At 39.8% G+C, this 19,986-nt stretch overlaps 1 protein-coding gene across 1 annotated transcript; it reads left to right on the top strand.

Moving 5' to 3' along the window:
* The first annotated feature begins 110 nt into the window (after window positions 1-110).
* On the top strand, window positions 111-16,935 carry gfpt1 (glutamine--fructose-6-phosphate transaminase 1). Its single transcript, XM_088298256.1, has 19 exons — window positions 111-270; window positions 2,871-2,978; window positions 3,999-4,106; window positions 4,211-4,336; window positions 4,587-4,645; window positions 4,733-4,867; window positions 4,944-5,005; window positions 5,873-5,952; window positions 6,031-6,139; window positions 6,248-6,411; window positions 7,298-7,393; window positions 9,082-9,179; window positions 9,303-9,423; window positions 9,666-9,823; window positions 12,268-12,382; window positions 13,660-13,787; window positions 14,049-14,216; window positions 14,563-14,724; window positions 15,502-16,935. Exons 1-19 carry the CDS (start codon window positions 264-266, stop codon window positions 15,544-15,546), a joined length of 2,049 nt encoding a protein of 682 aa, XP_088154382.1. The 5' UTR covers window positions 111-263; the 3' UTR covers window positions 15,547-16,935.
* The last annotated feature ends 3,051 nt before the right edge of the window (window positions 16,936-19,986 follow it).

Genomic DNA, 19,986 nt, shown 5'->3' with positions numbered 1-19,986 from the left:
TGGATGGGGCGTTGATTTATTTGGCAAAGGAAATAAAGGCCGGTCTGTAAAGGCGGAACACGGATCCGGCCAGATTCTATGCCACGTCACGAGAGCCTACGTTGGATGGTACGGCCTTATGACTGGCCATAATGGCCAATCACGAAGGATGCGGAAGTTGTCCCTTGGCTCGGATTTGTCCAAAAAAATTGAAGGGCGGGGGGGGTTGACAGCACTCCCTGCTGCCAGAGTGAGTGATAGAAACGAGTAGCTGAACAGAAGTCATGTGTGGTGAGTGCCGTATCAATTTATATATTTAATTCATTCATCAAATAGTCTGCGTTTATTTGAAACTGTTGGACAACAGTGACAATACATATGACATATGAATAAGCTTGCTCTTTTCGGAGCCTTTTTTAATTCTCCAGTGGTAGCTACCCAAGTTAGCTTTCTGAATAAGAAAAAAATATGCTGTGTCCCCGCTAAAATATTAAATCACCAATACTGGACTTGAGTTCACCGTGTAACATTTATTTCCAAGATTTGCGTGGAAAAACTGTAAATATTTTACTGAAAGAAAGGAAGTCATCACGACATGCTATATGTACAAGTTAGCTAGGTGGCAAATTGACTCCGTTCGTAATGAAGCTCCCGGCATTGTTTTTAACTTTGAATCCGCCCTTCGTTCAATCAAATGTGCAGCCATTTAGTCCTTTTTTAGCTCGGGTCGACATTTCCAATCGACTCATCAAAGAATGAGTCAATGACAATAACGAGAGACGGGACACGAGTGTGTTAACAACAGTCATTCAGCTGGTAATTTTAGTTTGGGGAAAGAAGTTAGTATGTCATATGTCATCATCACTTTTTGTTTTACCCTATCCTTGTCTCGATTAATGTTCGCTGATGCTGTAAATTATTTCTATTAGTGTCACGACAATCTGTGACCCAAAGTAACCAGTGCGATCAGGTGATATTTTAAGATTATAACCGGAAGGTACTGTCATGGCGCATTAAGGTAAACTAAGGGCTGGACAATTTGGCTTTAAAACAAAAACTAATAGCAGAGCCCCTCCCCCAACACATGCACGCGCGCACAAATCCGGTTTGCGTTTTATAGATATAAGAAAACAACTTGAAATTCTCCCGATGCCCCAAAGATTCGACACATATTTTTTCTTAGCAATTTATTCTCCTATCTTAAATTTCCATCAAAGGATGGATGGGTACGTAATAATTTTTTTTTTTGTTTTTCGATATTGGAAAACCTGCCTCCTCCTGAAAAGAATACGTTTGTCACATTTGTCAAACTATCAACTGTATGTAAAGACTGTCGTGAAGATGAACAATGAAAACCTTCAATAATGTATCATAAAGGAACTGTCAAAATGCAGGGTTGATGAGTAGCAGTTTACACTGTGAATTACATTACATGCATTTACATAGAATATATTTGACCCCAAAAAGACTATATTTTGTCCCAGTAAATAGTACAATTTGAGAGTAAAATATTTAGCCTAAAATTTTCTGAGAATTTTACGCTGATTATACTCTCAAATTTTACTCTGTGTACTGGGACCAAGTATAGTTGTGTAGTATGAATTCTATGAAATTTACTGTGTACCCTCTCCACCATTTCGCTCATGTACAGTTGTACAGGTGACGCAAGGCGATGTCGACCTCTGCAAAATATCGCAGCTTGGAAAAAAACACCTCTGAAAAGATTCCAACATGTTGAGAAATCACCGTACAGCGGATCATCACTTATTATTGACCCAATTTTTGTTTTAATTAAATGCATTCAATTTAAGTTTTTCAAGTTAGGAGCAGGGGCTCGGTTAAGTTATTTATTGAGGCGGAGGGGGCTTTTTTAGTGGGCAACAATGTTGATTATCGAGTGAGCTGTAGACACGCCATGGCTTGTCCGTGGCAGTGATCTGACAGGTCATCCGACACGTTGAAAAGGGGCAAATGAAAAGTTAATTTGAAGTGATTTTTTTTGTTGTCTTTGGTGAAAATGGGGTTCAGAGAGCACTAAATGAGGGGTTGTTTTTATTGTTTTCCTTTTTTCATTTGGTGTGACGAAATTGAATTAGATAGGCTCTGCGTCCTCCATCAATATTGTGAAATTAGAACGTGTTTTTGTTTTGTTAGTTGTTGTGTTGTCTGTTGTTATTGTTTGGTTTGAAGTAACACTCTTGTTCCTAGTAGAGTGCAAGTGGCCTGTAAGTGTACCCCCACCCGCCTTAAAAACAAACAAACTGTGCACTCTGCAGCCTTTCGAATGAAAGCGCTGTTGAACGTGGCTGTCCTCTGCTCCTGCTTCATCAGTGCTTAGCTGTTTGACCAAATTTACACTGCGCTTACGATCACTGGATATGTTGGTAAAGTCAAATATTGGCTGAAAGAGTGATCCTTTTGTCAGGGTTTTTCCCTCCATATTTTGTCTGCGTATAGATGATGTGAAACACACACATAATCCGTGATACACACCTCTTCTTGTTACAAGCTTATGTTTCTAAACAGGTTACCAAGCTCAGTAACACTCGCATGACTGGTTTGTGTATCCTGTAATATGTCAACAGCTGACATGCTTTATGTTTTTACTGCCAAACGTATCAGTAGAAGAATGTGCCGATATTATGATTGCATAGTCCAACCAGTCTAACTTTCATCAGTTACTCTAAGAAAAAGAATTTCAGATGAACAATGAGGGCATTCTTTGGCAAGATTCTCGGTGCTAAAAATAAATAGAGAAATATGGACACGCCTCTAGCTTCCCACAGTGGTGTGGTACTTGTGTGAAACTTTACTCAACAAAAATAGCTCCCGGCCTTGCTTAACATCACTGATCAGTGTCATCAATATTGACGCTCCCCTCTTCCCTCCAGGAATCTTCGCCTATCTCAACTACCATGTACCAAGGACTCGCCGTGAGGTCCTTGAAATCCTCCTTAAAGGCTTGCGGCGCCTGGAGTACCGAGGCTATGACTCTGCCGGTGAGACAGATGAGAACATGGTTATCAGCAACGCACTCTGCTTTGTTTATTCCTGGCTATCTCCTCGCTGTCCACCCAGAGGACAGTTACCTTGATTATGTCACATAGCTGCTGCTCTTCACAGACACCGCACAATGAAGACATGATTGACTTTTCCTAGCTATAATGGCTATAGAACGTGAACATACCTGATGTTTTTTTTTAGATGTTTGTGTATTAGGGGTGAGGTTATAAATCATCAATTTTCTACAGCAATTGTTGTCCTTAAGGTTAAATGGGAATCTATCCCATCTGAGTTTGGGCAAGAGGCATGGGCGACTGTCAACTGGTCACCAGCTAATCGCTTATAGAAAATAAAATATTCAGAGTCACGAGACAAGTTAGTCTAGAGTTAATCTAAAATGCACTGATTTGTGTCATTGAAGGAATGAATGAAGGAAGATGTGCCAGCCACTGTCATCACTCAATAATTTCAAATCTTTTTGATAAGCAATGTTGCATATAGTTTCTACAAATTAGTCATAAAAGAAATTAAAAATGTGTTTTATAAAGGTGAAAAGATTTTCACGACTTTTGCTATTCGTGTCGAAGTCTATCAGTATTTACTTTACTTTCTAGCAGACATTTTAAGTTTTTGTATTTGTAAGCAAAGTGTTGTGCAGTTCCTCCACCATGACTATGTTTCTAGTTCTGGCTGAATAAAAAACAGTGTATTTTTTTTTTTAAACACCTTTTTGTATTATTTAAAAAAATAGTCATTATGTCCGGTTCAAAGTTAACTATGGGTTAACTATGCACTGGCGTTCTACTCCAGTGTGAAAAATTATCTTTGTTACAAAAAAAACCTCCCTGACCATGACACTAAAAATTAGACTAGTGTACATAAATAATTCTCTTTGTAGATTGAATATCTGTCGACCCTTTTGCTGTATCCTCTGCTAGTTCCACTATTTTGAATGTCTGACTTAAAAATAAATTAGTTGTTTAAATTTAAGGCTTTTTTTTTTTTTTTGGTTTCAGGTGTGGGCATTGATGGCGGCAATGGCAAAGACTGGGAGACCAATGCCAAGACCATCCAACTGATCAAGCAGCGTGGGAAAGTAAAGGCTCTTGATGAGGAGATCCACAGTAAGCTGAAAGTAGTTTATCACATGACAGTAAAAGAACCTTTCCGGAACGAGCCACTGTTTTGGATTTAGGGTGCTAAAGTAGTTTTTTTTTGTTTTGTTTAGAACAGCAAGATCTGGATCTCGAGGTGGAGTTGGATGTTCACCTCGGCATTGCTCACACCCGCTGGGCCACCCACGGAGAACCGAGCCCAGTCAATAGCCACCCCCACAGATCAGACAAAACCAATCGTCAGTAATTTGGTCATCACGTAAATTGTTACTTAGTTTTTTTGTGTGTTAAGTTTCAGAGCTTTGAGTTCACCTCATGGCAAACTGGGAGCAAAAACCGTTATAACCATATTTTTATTTATGATTATGCTAACGTCCAATATGTTTTGTTTTTTTTTAAATCCATTCTCAAATGATGTTGGAGCGAATAGGTAGGGTGAGTCATTGGGTTACAACATCTCAAGTTATTGTTTTTCTTTATGCTCTGCAGAGTTCATTGTTATTCACAATGGCATTATCACAAACTATAAAGATCTGAGGAAATTCCTGGTGAGCAGAACATTTTCTTCTTCATTCATCTCTATTATGTGCACAACTGACCCAGACAAGAATTTACTCTTTACTCCCACTACACAGATGAGCAAAGGCTATGAGTTTGAGTCCGAAACCGACACAGAGTCCATTGCCAAGCTGGTGAAGTACATGTACGACAACCGGGAGAGCGATGACATCAGTTTTGCTACTCTGGTGGAAAGGGTGACACAGCAACTGGTAAGGACACACACACCTCTACACACACACACATGATTATTGATTATCAAATAAAATGGTTCCCTCTACTTCTCAGGAAGGTGCTTTTGCCCTGGTCTTTAAGAGTGTTCATTATCCTGCCGAGGCAGTTGTTACAAGGTAAGCAGCCGCTATTTATTTATATTGTCTGTTGGTTTTGATATCTTGTTGTCTGGTTCGCTTTCTTTGGCTTGTGTACCCTTGAAACATTTTGTAATACCATGAGAATCCGCTCACTCATGCATGTTGATGATTCTCCAAAAGTAGAATGTAGCGCAATGATTATTAAATGGGAATCATTTTATTTCAATTTCCTAATTTGAACATTTAAATCTTAGTCCGTGTCTTTTTTTTATAACACAAATTAAATGTAAGAATAAAAAGCGCCAGTATGTTGTCTTAAAAATAAGTAGACATTTAAAAAGAACCAAATAAGAAATATAAAGCATTTATTATACATAACGTTCATAAAGTTTTGAGCTCCTTTCAAAAAGTCCCCTTTAAACTTTAAATATCAGTGACAAAATGTGTCATGCTGTTTTACCTCATCTACCTACTGATGATGCAGCATCTTGAGCAACTGGAGGTTCAGTATCTTTCGCAAGGACACTTGGGCGTTGGTCGCACTGGCTAAGGATGGAACTCTAAACGTCTGACGTTGGTAGATGACCACTCTACCACCGAGCCATGCCACCTAAGTGACAGCTGAACAAGAATAATATTCAGACCCACTTTAATGTGACACTTGAGTTGACACGGTGCTGCTTTAATTTTTGAGCGGCTGTACCAAAGGTGATTAATCTGCGAAATTAATTAACAGTTCCCATGTACCCTCTGCATTGTGCTCTCATACTTGTTGGGAAACACGGGTCTAGAAATTTGTTAGCTCGCCTCACAAGTCAACATGTTAGGGTAAATTCTTTTTTTTACCTTTGTATCAACATCTTGCACTCCAGCAAATTTTCTTACTATTTGTTTAATGTGCAGGAGGGGAAGTCCTCTGCTGATTGGTGTGCGAAGTGACCACAAGCTCTCAACAGACCATATTCCTGTGGTCTACCGTTCATGTAAGTGCCCTTTCAAGCTGTGTTTTGTTCTTCTTACTTGTGTTGGATTTAGACATTGAAGTAAGTTATTTTTCTCAGCTACCAAAGAGAAAAAGAGCTGCAGTTCCATCTCTAGAGTTGACCAGGACACCTGCCTGTTCCCTGTGGATGAGAAAGCTGTTGAGTATTACTTTGCCTCTGATGCCAGGTAAGCACATCCCTGTTTCCTTACTTACAGTTGTCCTTTTCAACTCAAAGTACCATCTTGCCATGCTTTGATTGGGAACGGGAATCAATATTGTATTTCTGACTACAGTGCTGTTATAGAGCACACAAATCGGGTGATATTCCTAGAGGATGATGACGTGGCTGCTGTGAGCGAGGGAAGGCTGTCCATCCACAGGATAAAACGCCGTGCTGGAGACTACCCTGCCCGCGCTATCCAGACCCTTCAGATGGAGCTAGAACAAATCATGAAAGGTGAGTTGAGGGTCCCTAAATTGTTGGTTTCTGCACAAGGTGTTGCCTTCTGCTGTACTTACATTAAGGATGTGACCTGTCTTTATTAAAAAGATGATGATTATGAAGGTGACAACTGCTATAGGCAATCTACCATCAATCATAAATCTTCAGATCACTTTTGTGATGCCTGAAATTCAAATGTGTTTTGAGAGTCTGTGCATTTTATATGAAGCATGCATCCTATATTTTAATAATTATTTTGAGCGGAAAAATTGAATTATGAATACAACAAACTCTTGATGGCCTTGTGTACTTTGTGGTCAACTTTTTTTTAAATACAAATAGAGAACCGAAATGTTTGTTACAGATTTCCTTTTTTTGAACTAAGTGTAATATAGAACTGATTCACATGGGCTGGTGTGAGTTCCCTGGTTGTACTGGTGTTGTCCAGCAGAGAGCAGAAATTAGCTGCTATTGGCAGGACTCACACATTCCTTTGTCGTCCAAATATTTCTCAGCCCTTGCCGGTTTCTGGAAGCGATCTGCTGAATAACCTAATTCGCATGACCCAAATTTCTTGCGGAGGCAAAGTGAAAAACACGCACATTTCACTGTTGCACTTTATTAGCGATGGAAAAACATGAACTCCCTCATGTCCCGTCTTTGTTTTGCATGAAGGAAAATGGTTGTTTTACCCAATGTATCAAGCATGTGTTTGGAATAGTGTAACCCCTTACATTTGCAAGCAAGAACTGAAACACTAAGTTTACTGGTCCTCAGGAATCGCAACCAATCATGTCAACCATGCCTTCTCATGAGCTGTATTAATAGCCCACCGTTGTGTTCTTCGGCAGCAGTTTTTAACAGTTTACAAATGTTTCTTATTCTTACCTTTCCACCTCAGGCAATTTCAGCTCCTTCATGCAAAAGGAAATCTTTGAGCAACCTGAATCCGTGGTAAACACAATGAGAGGAAGAGTCAACTTTGATGACAACACGGGTAAGATTGCTTGCCTCAGATCAGCATCTTACTGGAGTGCTGATGGATCCTTTGTCCACCAAATTGTGCTCCCATATTTTACAAATGAGCATTACTATATGTCTGGACATAATTTGAAAAAGAAATACCAATGAAGCCTTGGTTGTAATGGGTTAGGTACCAAGAATGATAATTTATATATTACTAGTTTATACCTTAGATGTACTCCAAACCATGATTCCAGGATACTTTCAAGTAATTTCTAACTAATTTTGCACATTGCCTTTAGCTTACAGACGGTTGAATTTTGGAAAAAGAATTTGTGACTCTTGTGACGAATACGCTCTCGTAATTTTTTTTTCATCCCCAACATGTAAAACTTGTCTGTCAGTCGAGCTGTATCACTTCATCATAATTTGTTGCAGCACTGAGCAATTCTGGAGGACATAATAGTCATGATTTTTTTTTTAATCTATTTTGAAATCACAATAAATAAACACAATTATTCATTGATTTCAAGACTTATGGGATTTATTGAACTCCTGAGACATAACTTTTAATATAACTTGAAAGAACAACCAGATAATAAATTAGTGACGAAGTCAAATAATATTAAAAAAAATAAAAAAATAAATACCTTGTTGAGCGGCCAAGATTTGCGAGTGTTTTTCTTTTAAACATAATGAATGTTCATTTTTCGTTAGGATTTGTTCCAGGTCTCAAAAGCCGTAGACGTTAACCAACGGTTTTAATGTTCCCAAACAGTTTTTCTTGTTGCAAAGAAATTTTGAACATGTGTGAAATTTCTGTCGCAACCCTATTTTAAGCATTTTTAAAATATTCTTCCAACAAGAATAACTGTTTGTGACCATTAAAATTGGTGGCGAACGTCTGCGACCTTGAATGAACCCTGACGGTAAAACATGCGCTAACTTTGCGACTCCTGAGTAGTGTATAAATGGCATACACACTTAGATTAGGTAAGAGTAGAAGAACAAAATTGCAATTGAGCTTTAGTAATATCAATAATTTTTCGAAAATTAAGAAGCATATATGCTTTTAGAGTATTGTTATACAGGGACTTGCAGTATGCCGAGGGCCAGCATCCACCATGATGTGGTGGCCCTGTCAGAAGCAGCACTGGCCTTTGTTTATTCGTGAAATATAATGAATTCAGGGTGCTTTTACAATCACAATGTAGGAACACACCATGCTTTTTGGCATATTAATAGTTTTTCTTCGATCTATAATGCTTTTATTATTAAGTCACAATTACTTTTCAATGAATTCCCCAGCCCTAGGCTCTTGACACCAATGTACTACTTTCCTGTTAGACCGGGCTGTGGAACCATTTTATTGCATCTGTGATTTTTTTTTTTTTTTCAGAAGAGAACAAAAAATGTGAATAGGTCTGGGTAGATTCCACAAAATTAAAAGGTAAAAATGTGTTAAGAACACAAAAGTATGCATTTTACAGTTGGAAATAGGTGCTTTTTTTTCTTTTTAGTGAGTAATAGTTTGTTCTTCAGAAAAAAATGTGAGTGAGTCACAAATGACTGTGTGAGGGATTACAATCCATGGGAAAACATAACACATGAAGAATTACTTTGTGAGTGACTGACTTCTCTCTACACTCTCACGGGCAGCATTTTAATGATGTGGAAAGTGGTAAGGCATGATGATGGATTGGTTGTTTGGTTTGTTCCCAGTGACCTTGGGTGGACTGAAGGACCACATCAAAGAGATCCAGAGATGTCGACGCCTGATCCTTATTGCATGCGGCACCAGCTTCCATGCCGGCGTCGCGGTGAGGAGATATAAAACCGTTTTAGTGTAATTTGTTATCATTCATCAAATTAGGCAGGCCTGCGCACAACTTGTTTTGACAGGATGGTCCCTGGTAGTGATTTAATTATTTGTTCCCCCACAGACCCGGCAGGTCCTCGAGGAGCTAACTGAGCTGCCTGTGATGGTAGAGCTGGCCAGCGATTTCCTGGACCGGAACACACCCGTTTTCCGAGATGACGTTTGCTTCTTTATTAGCCAGTCAGGTGAAGACTGAACTTGCGTACAGGCCTTGTTTGCTCACCACTTTCCATGTCAGGGAGCCAGTCTGTGAACTGCTTAGTAATCTGTTTATCTTCTTTTGTGTGATCTCCATCATGGGGTTTCGTTGAGGTTTGCTCAATTATAGCCTTGTACGCGTCATTTTCTACCAAACCAGCAATCAGAATCACAACCTTTGAATTAATTTTCTGTTGAGCTTGATTTTCCCTGACTTTTCATCCCTCAGGGGAGACTGCTGACAGCCTGATGGCCCTGCGCTACTGTAAGGAAAGAGGGGCTCTGACTGTGGGCATCACCAACACGGTGGGCAGCTCCATCTCCCGGGAGACTGACTGTGGCGTCCACATCAATGCCGGACCTGAGATCGGAGTGGCCAGCACTAAGGTGAGGCAGCGGAGTTTTGATGCTCTGCACATTTGGTAATGCCAAATGTTTGAACTTTTACCATGAAGCTTCTTTCAAAATGTGCACTCTAAGGTTTAAATACAACTTGATGCGGGACGGTCCACCTCAGAGGTATTCATATTTCCAAATAAAAGTTTTTCTTTTTAATCATAAAAAAAAGTCAACTGTACAGACAATGTTTAAAATTTCCTGAACTGAACTCATACTCAAGTAAATTAACCACTACATTGGACCCCCGCATACTTGGCCTTTGGCACCCGCTCTATTGAGCACGTGTATGGGTATATATATTTAGGAGTACATTTATTTCAATATTTTTAAATTGTATACAACATTGGTTGTCTTAAAGTGCTCCATAAATATAGTTGAATTGAGTTTTTCCTTTTTCTCTGCAATTCTTCCTGCTTTTGGGAAATAAGCGGCTTACAGAGAAGTTACTTTCATGTTCAATTTCACAATTCATTGTTGGCAGCACTCAAGACTCAACCATTAAAAAGTGTCATTTCCATCACATTTTCAATCTTAATCTTCTGCTCAAATGTTGAGAATATTAATTTTGCCTGTTCATATACAAATACTGTACATTACATAGGATAAGTTCACTCTGAAGACCATAATGCCCAGTTTTGATTGTTGGTTAAATGCGTTCTTTTTATTTACTTGTTCACTTTACAAAAACGAATACCAATTCTTATTTGATCATAATGCCTCAGTTATGTAATTCGCACAAAGCATGTCGTTCGTTGACGGCTGCTGGTGGCGGTGATTGGAAGGACCAGCTCTGAAGTATATTTCCCCGTCATTCCCAATGGCGACCACGTTCCTGTATACTCAGTGAATGTGAAGTCAATGTGAAGCGCTTTGTGTGCCCTATTAGGTGAAAAAGCGATATACAAGTGAAAGACCGTTCTCCAAGACCATTTATTTAGTGTTAGTAATGCATTTAAGACTGTATCTGATTGGTCAACGTCATATTGAAGCATGCAACTCCATATGAAACATATTTCACATCTTTGCAATATGCATATTGCACGTGCCATTATTATTGCTGTTCAGCCCAAATGACATCATCTGACCTCATCTTTGAAGAGAAGCAAACACCAGGCAACACTGGATGAAACCCAGATGAAAAATACAGCAAGCGCTCCTTTTGCTGCTCTCTCCTGCATTCTGTTTGCAAAAAGTATAAAGGCCAGATGTTGTCATCTCAAGGGCCAGTAGTTCAAAACCTGATTACATATCGGGTGTGCAGGTGAGTGTGACTATGAGGCCAGTGAGTGTGTATATATACTCAATGGCACACAACTAATAATATCTGAGCTTATTTGTTTAAAGAGCAAGCGTGACGCAGGCCCAGTTCTGGCCCCCCGTCTCTTGCACTTGGCTAAGGAACTTGAGTGGTGTGCTGCTCCAGAGCTTGCAAGCACGCCTCAGAGACGCCATCATTTACTGCTTGGCTGACTGGGCCACCGACCCAAACAGTGCTGCACAACCCAATCACTGGAGAGCACGTGTGTCATTCCAAAACTGCAATGTAGCGCACTGTAATTTGATGTTGTGTGAAGAATTCATAAAAATCAGATGCAATATTCTACGATGATCATATAAGTTATTTTTAGGAATTTTAATTGCTGAACGCTGGACCCTAATGAAGAACTGTTTTGGCGTGGCAGATTTTAGTTTGCGTCTTATTTGTATTTAAGCACGGTCATCGTTCTTAGATAAAGGTCAGACTGTTCCACATGAATTACTCGGTGTGCACCATTTGGTCACATTTTTGGCCAGCACATTCCGCTAGAGGCTTGAGCAACTGTCGCTACAAAAAGAAAAAGATTTGTAAAGCTTTTTATGATTATTTTATTGGCACTGAACTCTAGTGGGCTTTATGTAATAAATTAGCTTCAGGTGAGCATTGTCTCTTCCAAATGGGCACAGAAAGTGTGCGCAGAGATGAAGGAACAAACGGGACATCGCTGATGACAGCAAGCGTCAGGTCGCCAAAGACTTTTTGTGACGCGATGCTCTTGTATTCCCCAAGTTTCAAGCAATTGCTCCAAGGATGAACGCTGGTTTTGGCTGAGCTCCACGTTTTCCTGCACCCGCCTCCTCGCCTTGCTTTTCTCATCTGTTGTGCATTATTAGATGGACACAAAATTCAGTATCAGAATGGCAGAAAAAAAGATTATCGTCTCAGAAACATTGCCTAAAAGCTTTAAACGGGATCATATTCCTTTTTGGTGCATTTTTGGGGGATTTCAAATTTGAATTCATGCAAAACAATATGCAGTTGGAGATTTTTGCTAGGAAATGTCATTGGTCCCAGCGACCTATTATGCGTCTGAAGACACTGAAAAAGGCTGCAGTCATAACATTTACGGGTTTTTTTTTGTTTTGTTTTGTTTTGTTTTTTTTTATGTGCGCAGGCCTACACAAGCCAGTTTGTGGCCCTGGTCATGTTTGCTCTGATGATGTGCGCTGACAGGATTTCCATGCAGTCAAGACGCCGTGAGATCATCCATGGCTTGAAGGTGCTTCCGGGTAAGTCCAAGGTGCTACCATGCTGCAATTTCAAATCCAACATGTAATAAGACGAGCAAGGGTGGTACAGCATGACGAGCCACATAGCGAGCGATGCAATGAAATTGAGTGACTCAACAGAACAATTGAACTCGCAGCCGCACATCAGTCAATTGACCCCCGAATACACAATCACGATGAACTATTACCTGCGCCAACAACATCCACCCCCACACCCGTGTTTGGTTTCTTTGCCAGAAACAGAAAAATTTTTGAGGCGCCACATTCAGTACATGGTATTCTGTTAGCATTTTATCCACAACATCAATCATCATCAACGTACATCAATCCAAGCAGAGGAAATGGCATTTCTGAAACAGACTCTAGACACTTGGCAGTCTTATCCATGGGTACACCAAAATTTAGTCAAAAACTTAACACAATATTGGAACTGTATTGTTATGGATTGGTGCCAGCTTGATGTGACCTCTACCTGGAAATGAAATTTCTGTTAATGCTTGCATGTATTTGGCAACAAGCACTTTTCATCAACAGTTACTGTACATTTGAAATTAAATGTGAAAATTTGACCAAATATTAAGTTAAAGGCAAATATTGAAAAGTACTAAGTCTAGCTCAATTAAATAGAACACTTTGAGTGTTGAACATCAAGTTTATTCTAGGACTGATTTTGGTAGTTTTAAATCTTAAAATAAGCTTTACATTTCTATAATCAAAGTGTCCTTCATAAATATTCAAATGCTGAGATCTGATTTACCAATCAGTGATTGCCGCTGTGAAAGTGCACTGCATCTTGCTGTACTGAGAGGTGTTCCTAATATTTAGGGAGCCGTATTTATTATTTACATGAGAGGTAAAAGCACTTCATGGTGCATTGTTGTTGTATCACACTGTAATGCACAACTACACCATGTTACCGTTGACTTTTTGACTTATCATGGCCACAGAGTTTAAAGAACCAGAAAGGCAACTTTTTGGCAATATATCAAGCAGTGACTTAGTCTGAGTCATATGCTGCCACTTTAAATAATGACAATGAGGATCATGAAGAGAGTGGAGGGACTAAGGGAGGGTGTCGATCTTCATTCTGGGCCCTCGCATGTCTTTTCGGATCTAAAGCAGATGATGTCGTGCCCTGAATAGTAAAGTTAGCAGCATAGGACTGTCTGGAGACGCTGCCGCTCATAGTCAACATTCCGATCTGATCACACGTGCGTTTTGCACAACATGTTTCTGCCTTTTTAAATCCTTATTTGTTTCCCACCCTTGTGTATTAGACCTGATCAAGGAGGTCCTCAGTTTGGACGATGAGATCCAGAAGCTGGCGACCGAGCTGTACCAGCAGAAAAGTGTACTGATCATGGGCAGAGGCTACCATTATGCTACCTCCTTGGAAGGCGCCCTGGTGAGAACTCAGACAGACATCCTTTCCCTTCCAGCTTCATGTCTTTTATTTTTCCTTTTCATCACTTTATGAGCTCTTTCAATGTGTAATAATTCCAATGTCTTTGGAGGAGTAGATGGAAAATGTCACTCCTTACAGCTCCTGCCAAAATATGCTGTTGCATTTGCCTAAATGACTAACTGTGCATTTCATTCCTCCTGAGTAATTAAGTTATTAGTCTGTGACGTCAACAGTTGAACGATGGTTTCTCGTGCTCCCCAGAAAATCAAGGAAATCACATACATGCACTCTGAGGGCATCCTGGCTGGGGAGCTGAAGCATGGCCCTCTGGCTCTTGTGGACAATCTCATGCCAGTCATCATGATCATCATGAAAGACCACACATACGTCAAGTGTCAGAACGCCCTGCAGCAAGTCGTCGCCCGCCAGGTAGGACACACTGTTCCAATCAGTTAATTTTTATATAAAAAAAAAGTTTTTTGTTTTTTTTGCATTATATTGTTGTCCAATAAAGACCTGTACTATAGAACTTTTTTTTTTATTTCTTATTGAATGGAAAACATGTACTTTTATTGCTTTTGGGACAAATAGGGAAAGGAAAATAAATATAATTCTGTGGCCTGTGGCTCACCTCTTGTTGTAACTTGACATCACTCTTGGACAACAGCAGCACATGATGTTATCAGAGGTGTGACACTGATGGAACAGATTTTTTTCGATCTAGTTTTGCCAGAAATCTGATGTTATTTTTTTTGTTTTTTTTTTCCTTTGATAGGGCCGCCCGATCGTGATCTGCGACAGAGACGATTATGAGAGCATCAGCAACTCGTGCCGCACCATCGAAGTGCCTCACTGCGTGGACTGCCTGCAGGGCATTCTGAGCGTCATCCCCCTGCAACTGCTCTCCTTCCACCTGGCCGTGCTCCGTGGCTTTGATGTAAGTGCTTTAGGCTCGCCTGCGCTGACATCTGTAAAGTGTTTCTACGCAGCCACCAAGCCTAACCGTGTCATTCTGTTATATCAATTCGGACTCTAGATGTAATTAGACGATTAAATGGGACTCTGCAGCAAAGGAACATTGACTTACATGTGTTAACATTCAGGATCCTGACATTAATGGCAGCGGACCATCAGAACCTTTCATTTAATTAATTTATTTATTTGGTGTCGGGTCTCCTTCTGGAACCAGGCCTAGAGGTGGGGCTTGTTGACAAGCGCCTGGTGGCCGGCCCTGCACCCATGGGACCCGGCCAGGCTCAGCCTGAAAAGGCAACATGGGTGCCCTTCCCACAGGCTCACTACCTTTGGGAGGTCGTCGATGGAGATTCCGGGGTGGACTCGCCTATCTCCGTGGTTGAAGCAACAGAGGTGGTTAAAAAGCTCCACAGTGGCAAAGCCTCAGGGAGTTCTTAAAGTCTCTGGAGGTTGTGGAGCTGTTATGGTTGACACGTCTCTACAATGCCGTGTTGACATCGGAGGCAGTGCCTCTGGATAATCATTTTATTCATCAGGTTTGGGGAAAATCAGTCAATATTTATCCCAGAACAATTGAACCGCTCATTTCAACAGTATAGATACAGCCTAGCATGCTGCATCTGAATCACAAAAAATCAAAGTTAGTGAATTCCAAAACTCTTGAGTTTTACTTGTGAGTGTTAAAAACTGAAAATGTGAAATTCACCCAATGAAACTGGATTATGCTGTGTACCCTTAGGTGGACTGTCCACGGAACCTGGCCAAGTCTGTGACAGTGGAGTGAACGAGCTCACTTCTGGGGCAGACGCGGGCGTACGGCGAGGGAACCAAGAACAACCCGTTTGTGTGTCTGGTTTCATGCGTCCTCTTTTATGCATTTTACTCAAATTTGGCTGCTTCATCTCTCTGTATCTCCTTGTTGGACTTCTTAGTGTTGTTGTAAACTGGTAGCGGTCTGGGCTGGCGCTCACGTTATCCACCTCGCTCTTACTCGGTGCGACAATGGCATCAAAAATAAGTTTATTTGTTCTAATCAATGCTGCAAACCAGTGAGATTAGTTCATTTCACTGAGAGCATCTTGGAGCTGACGTTACTGACCGATGAAACTTTGAACAACATTTTGTCTCCTTTCCTCTTCCTAGTGTTTTCTTTCGTTATTTAGTCGGCGTCTTTCTTTGTTTGGCAGCTAATATTTTTAAGTGTCAAATTATTCCAGGCCACAGGAGTCATAAATGCTGCCACTGTGATGCTGTTGCACACCTCTTCTTCATGGTCAAATTTTATTGTTACATATATATTCTATTTTTAATTTCTGCTCTCATGTTGTTTTTTTTTCATTAATCGCACAATTGTCATATTTTTTGTTGACTGATTCTTGTTGATGCACAAGAACAAGACCTGATTCTGTTCATAATTTCATCCTACACAATGAAGTGATAACATTAAGATGAAGTTACTGCCAGCCCACACCTTTCCAGCAACTACTGCAAATGCAATATTGGGACCATCTGTGGCTATTATTTTTTTTTTTCCTTGACAAATCTGAATTTTATATTGTTACTCTTTGATTTAATTTTGAAATGTGAATCTTAGTCTTGAGGAAAAAAAAAAAGTCCTGTCAAACCAAACACGCTTTCCGTTTTGGGCCGCTGGAAACCAAAATATGTGTATTTGATATGCACGTGCTCTGGTGTTTTTGTAGCCATATGTAATGAAGATGCTTCAAGGTCTTAGGTGGCTCACACACACAATTTTATGGCATGGTTTCACAGTGTAGCTGTATTAGACGCTGACAAGGAGAATGATGTAATTCATGCGCGTTTGTGAAGGAACAGGAGCTGCTATTGTTACCATTTTCACATGTGCTTTGGACATTCATCTCGCTTCTGTAGTCAAGCCTTAATCTCAATTTGTGCATGCATCCTGAACATTGAGCTTTGGTTTTTATGCCAGGTTTGAAGCCACATGTTATTTGTGAGCAAAACTGTATTCTTAAAAGTAAGCGATGTTACCAATATTAGCGGGAGATTATTTAGCATCCCAGCTGATGGAATAGAGTACGCTAGTTGTCTTTGTGAGCTCAGTCATTGAGAAGTTGCAACACATTTGCATAGAAATACTGACAATGTATACTTCAGATTTATTCCAATAAAGACTTTTTTTGATGTATAAGCTTTTGTGCATACAGTGATTTGTGGCATAATGGGAGGATTAAATCTAAAGTGTTGTATATGAACAGTGAAAATTACATGAACACAACTCACAAAAAGTTTAGATTTTAGATTGCAATTTCAGGATGAACATAAAATGTACAATAAGCTTTATGGTTTACCTTGATTTGGCCTCTGCTGAACTTTTAACTCACAACTGCTCCCTGAAAAATTCACATCTCGTGAATATTTTCCGGTTAGATAAAAATCATGCCATAAAGGGGAAAGGGAATATGTATTTAAATATCTGCAGAATGACCCAGTCTTACCTTCACTAAAAAAATGATGTCCAAACTCATTATAAATACATAAAGTCACACTACGCAAGACAGCTTTATTTATATAGTGCATTCCATACTCAACTCTATTTCTAGACAACAACTGTTGTATACATAGAGCTGTACTTGGAAAAAAAGTCATGTAACAAACAAAAAAAATAATAAAGACACAATCAAATAAAAAAACGAGTCTCCTCCCTCGTCAAAAGATAAACATGGACAATAAGCCAACGTCCGTCATCTAGGTGCTGAATACACGAATAGAGCCAAACGATGACCGAATGCCCAATGAGCTCAAGTATACTATGAGACTGCCAAGACACCAGTGAGTGTTGAAGTAAATCGAAATGAGTGATTTTATTTCTCCAAAAATACCTGTTAATAGTAAGTGGGTGTCTGTGCATTATAGAATAGAATAGAATAGAAATCCCTTAATTGTATGTCAGGATCAAAGAGGGTGAAAAAATCATGAGGGCCGCAGATGTTTCCAGTTCCCAAATAAGGTTGCCGAGGAGGTCAGTGAGCGGGGTCTGATGAGGTTGTTATGTTGTAGTCTTCACAACATTCACAACGCCACATTTCAACCCATTTGAACACCTACGACACATTGCACCACCAGCGTCACTATCCTTTTCCTTTCTGCCGGGCAAAACAACTGCATCCCAAATTATTTGTCGTTCATTTTTCTTACAATAAGCAGAGGTGGCAAAAAAAAATTCGACACCAAAAAATGCAAAAAAAAAATTATAATTCAACTTCCTCACTGAAGTCAAAGTAAAAAATAAATAAATAAATATATTGAAACATTTGTACTTACTTCCTGCCACAAATGTTTGCAGCAATTCTTTGCAGCCGCTCGTGAATCACCCACGAAGCCTTAAATAAGTGACTTTCTTCATGTGAGACGTGGCCTTAGCTTGTCATTCCGCTCGCCCTCCAAACCCCGCCAGGAGCCATTAGCACCATTTCGCCTTTCCTAGGGCTCGGCCATATTTCCAGAGGATTAATCGGGCTCTGCTATTTTCCGTGATGGCTCATGCACATGTGTGCATAATGCAGCGTGTGAACATCTGGAGCTGGTTATCCATACTGGTGAAGTTAGATCCCCCCCCTCCCCACTTCACAGTCTACATTGCACTGCAAAGTGTCAGTACGTGAACCCGGTGATCCAAGTCACCGTGTCGCTGTGCACACAGCAATCTCAGTGATCAATTCTGGGGTTTGCACAGCTATTGATCGTTCACTTGAATGGAAACCATAAGAAAGGAACAACAGAGGGCAGTTTAAAAAAAAAAAAAGGAGGAAAAAAAACACTTATGGTTGCAAAATTACAAGGAGAAAAACATCCGGAAAGAGAATGTTTATTTTAAGTATTAAAAACACTATCAGACAATTTGTCACTTTTAAATTCAGATTGACAACCTGCATCATCAGTCTGGCAAGATTAATGTGACTATCATAATAACATTGTAGCAAATCTTTACGCTGATCATTGTACATGCAGGAGTTGCAAGCTTCATTGTGAGCACCTTTTGCAAATAGAACAAACGAATGATGACTACAATTAACTCATAACTGGTAAACCTTAATGATCATGATACGTTTGAAATACGGACTTATTGAAACACACAGTAATGAACTAGGCACCATATTTCTCCAAATAGTAGCTGAGGGCATTTATATACTCAAGGTAAGTTACGATCAGGCTTTTATTTAAGAGATGGCCTTTATTTATACAAACAGATATGAACTGTAAGGGTGGAGCAAAGCATGCCGAAAGCTTGGAGGAGATTGTTTCTTGTTACATTCCGAATAGAATGTGTAACTGCCTCGCTTTATCCATTTTACTTCAATTCTAACAACAATGCAGTGCAGCTGGAATTTTTTTTTCTTAAAAAAAAAAAAAATATATATATATATATATATATATATATTTTTTTTTTTTTTTTGTAGGACTGAAAGAATGGATGGATGGAAAGGGTTATTTCAGTTCATAGTGAATCGTTGAGGCACGGCTTCCATTCAAGCAGGGGCCACTACTTGAGCAAATTTGGCATCTTAAGAGTGCAGGACCCCTGATTGCAGTTTTTCTTTCTCCTCATTTTGATGGCAGGAGCATCTGCAATGGCAGACGTGAACATCAGCGGTAATACATGTGCCAAATGTTGTGTCCAACTCCTGACTGTTTACTGTGATGTGCACGAAAGCAGGCCAGCTGTGACTCACATCATGCTGTTTCAGCATACTGAGGAACACGATGAGGATGCTGAAAAACACTGTAATCTACACTTTGGCAAATAAAAAACAAATAGGAATCATCTGTCTGTGGTTCTCAAACTGGGGTCCACAAGCCGTATCTTGGGGACCCGCACAAGAGATGACGATAAATTATGAAGTAGAATTTTTTTTTTTTTAAACGGCAAGCTCACCAATATAACAAACATACTAGACAAATGACTCCCCCTTACATGAACTTTGGACCAATTAAAAGCCGTGATTCATGTGTGACATAAATGCAACCCTGAAAAGTCGTTGATAAAGCGACCAAATCGCCAAGTTCACCTCACTGACTGCTTTTGCAAACTCGCTCATCTGTTTACAATCCTGTTGTTTGTGATCTCCGGTCATCTGTTTCCATGAGAATGGCCGTTTTAGAGCCATGTGATTTGCAGATCATTCTAAACATCATGTGATTTATCAAGATGGATATAATTTGTCTATTTAGTACATAGCAA

This window comes from Idiotropiscis lumnitzeri, chromosome 1 (genome assembly GCF_059441095.1).
Source record: "Idiotropiscis lumnitzeri isolate Australia: NSW breed Sydney's pygmy pipehorse chromosome 1, RoL_Ilum_1.0, whole genome shotgun sequence".
Lineage (NCBI taxonomy): Eukaryota > Metazoa > Chordata > Actinopteri > Syngnathiformes > Syngnathidae > Idiotropiscis > Idiotropiscis lumnitzeri.
This window is presented reverse-complemented; position numbering and strand designations above follow the sequence as displayed.

What these genes read in the sequence shown, in the direction of transcription:
- gfpt1 (XM_088298256.1), top strand. An exon ending in TCCTGTGGTCTACCGTTCAT is followed by an intron (nt 5,953 to 6,030) that starts GTAAGTGCCCTT and finishes TATTTTTCTCAG; the next exon opens with CTACCAAAGAGAAAAAGAGC. An exon ending in TCGGAGTGGCCAGCACTAAG is followed by an intron (nt 9,824 to 12,267) that starts GTGAGGCAGCGG and finishes TTATGTGCGCAG; the next exon opens with GCCTACACAAGCCAGTTTGT.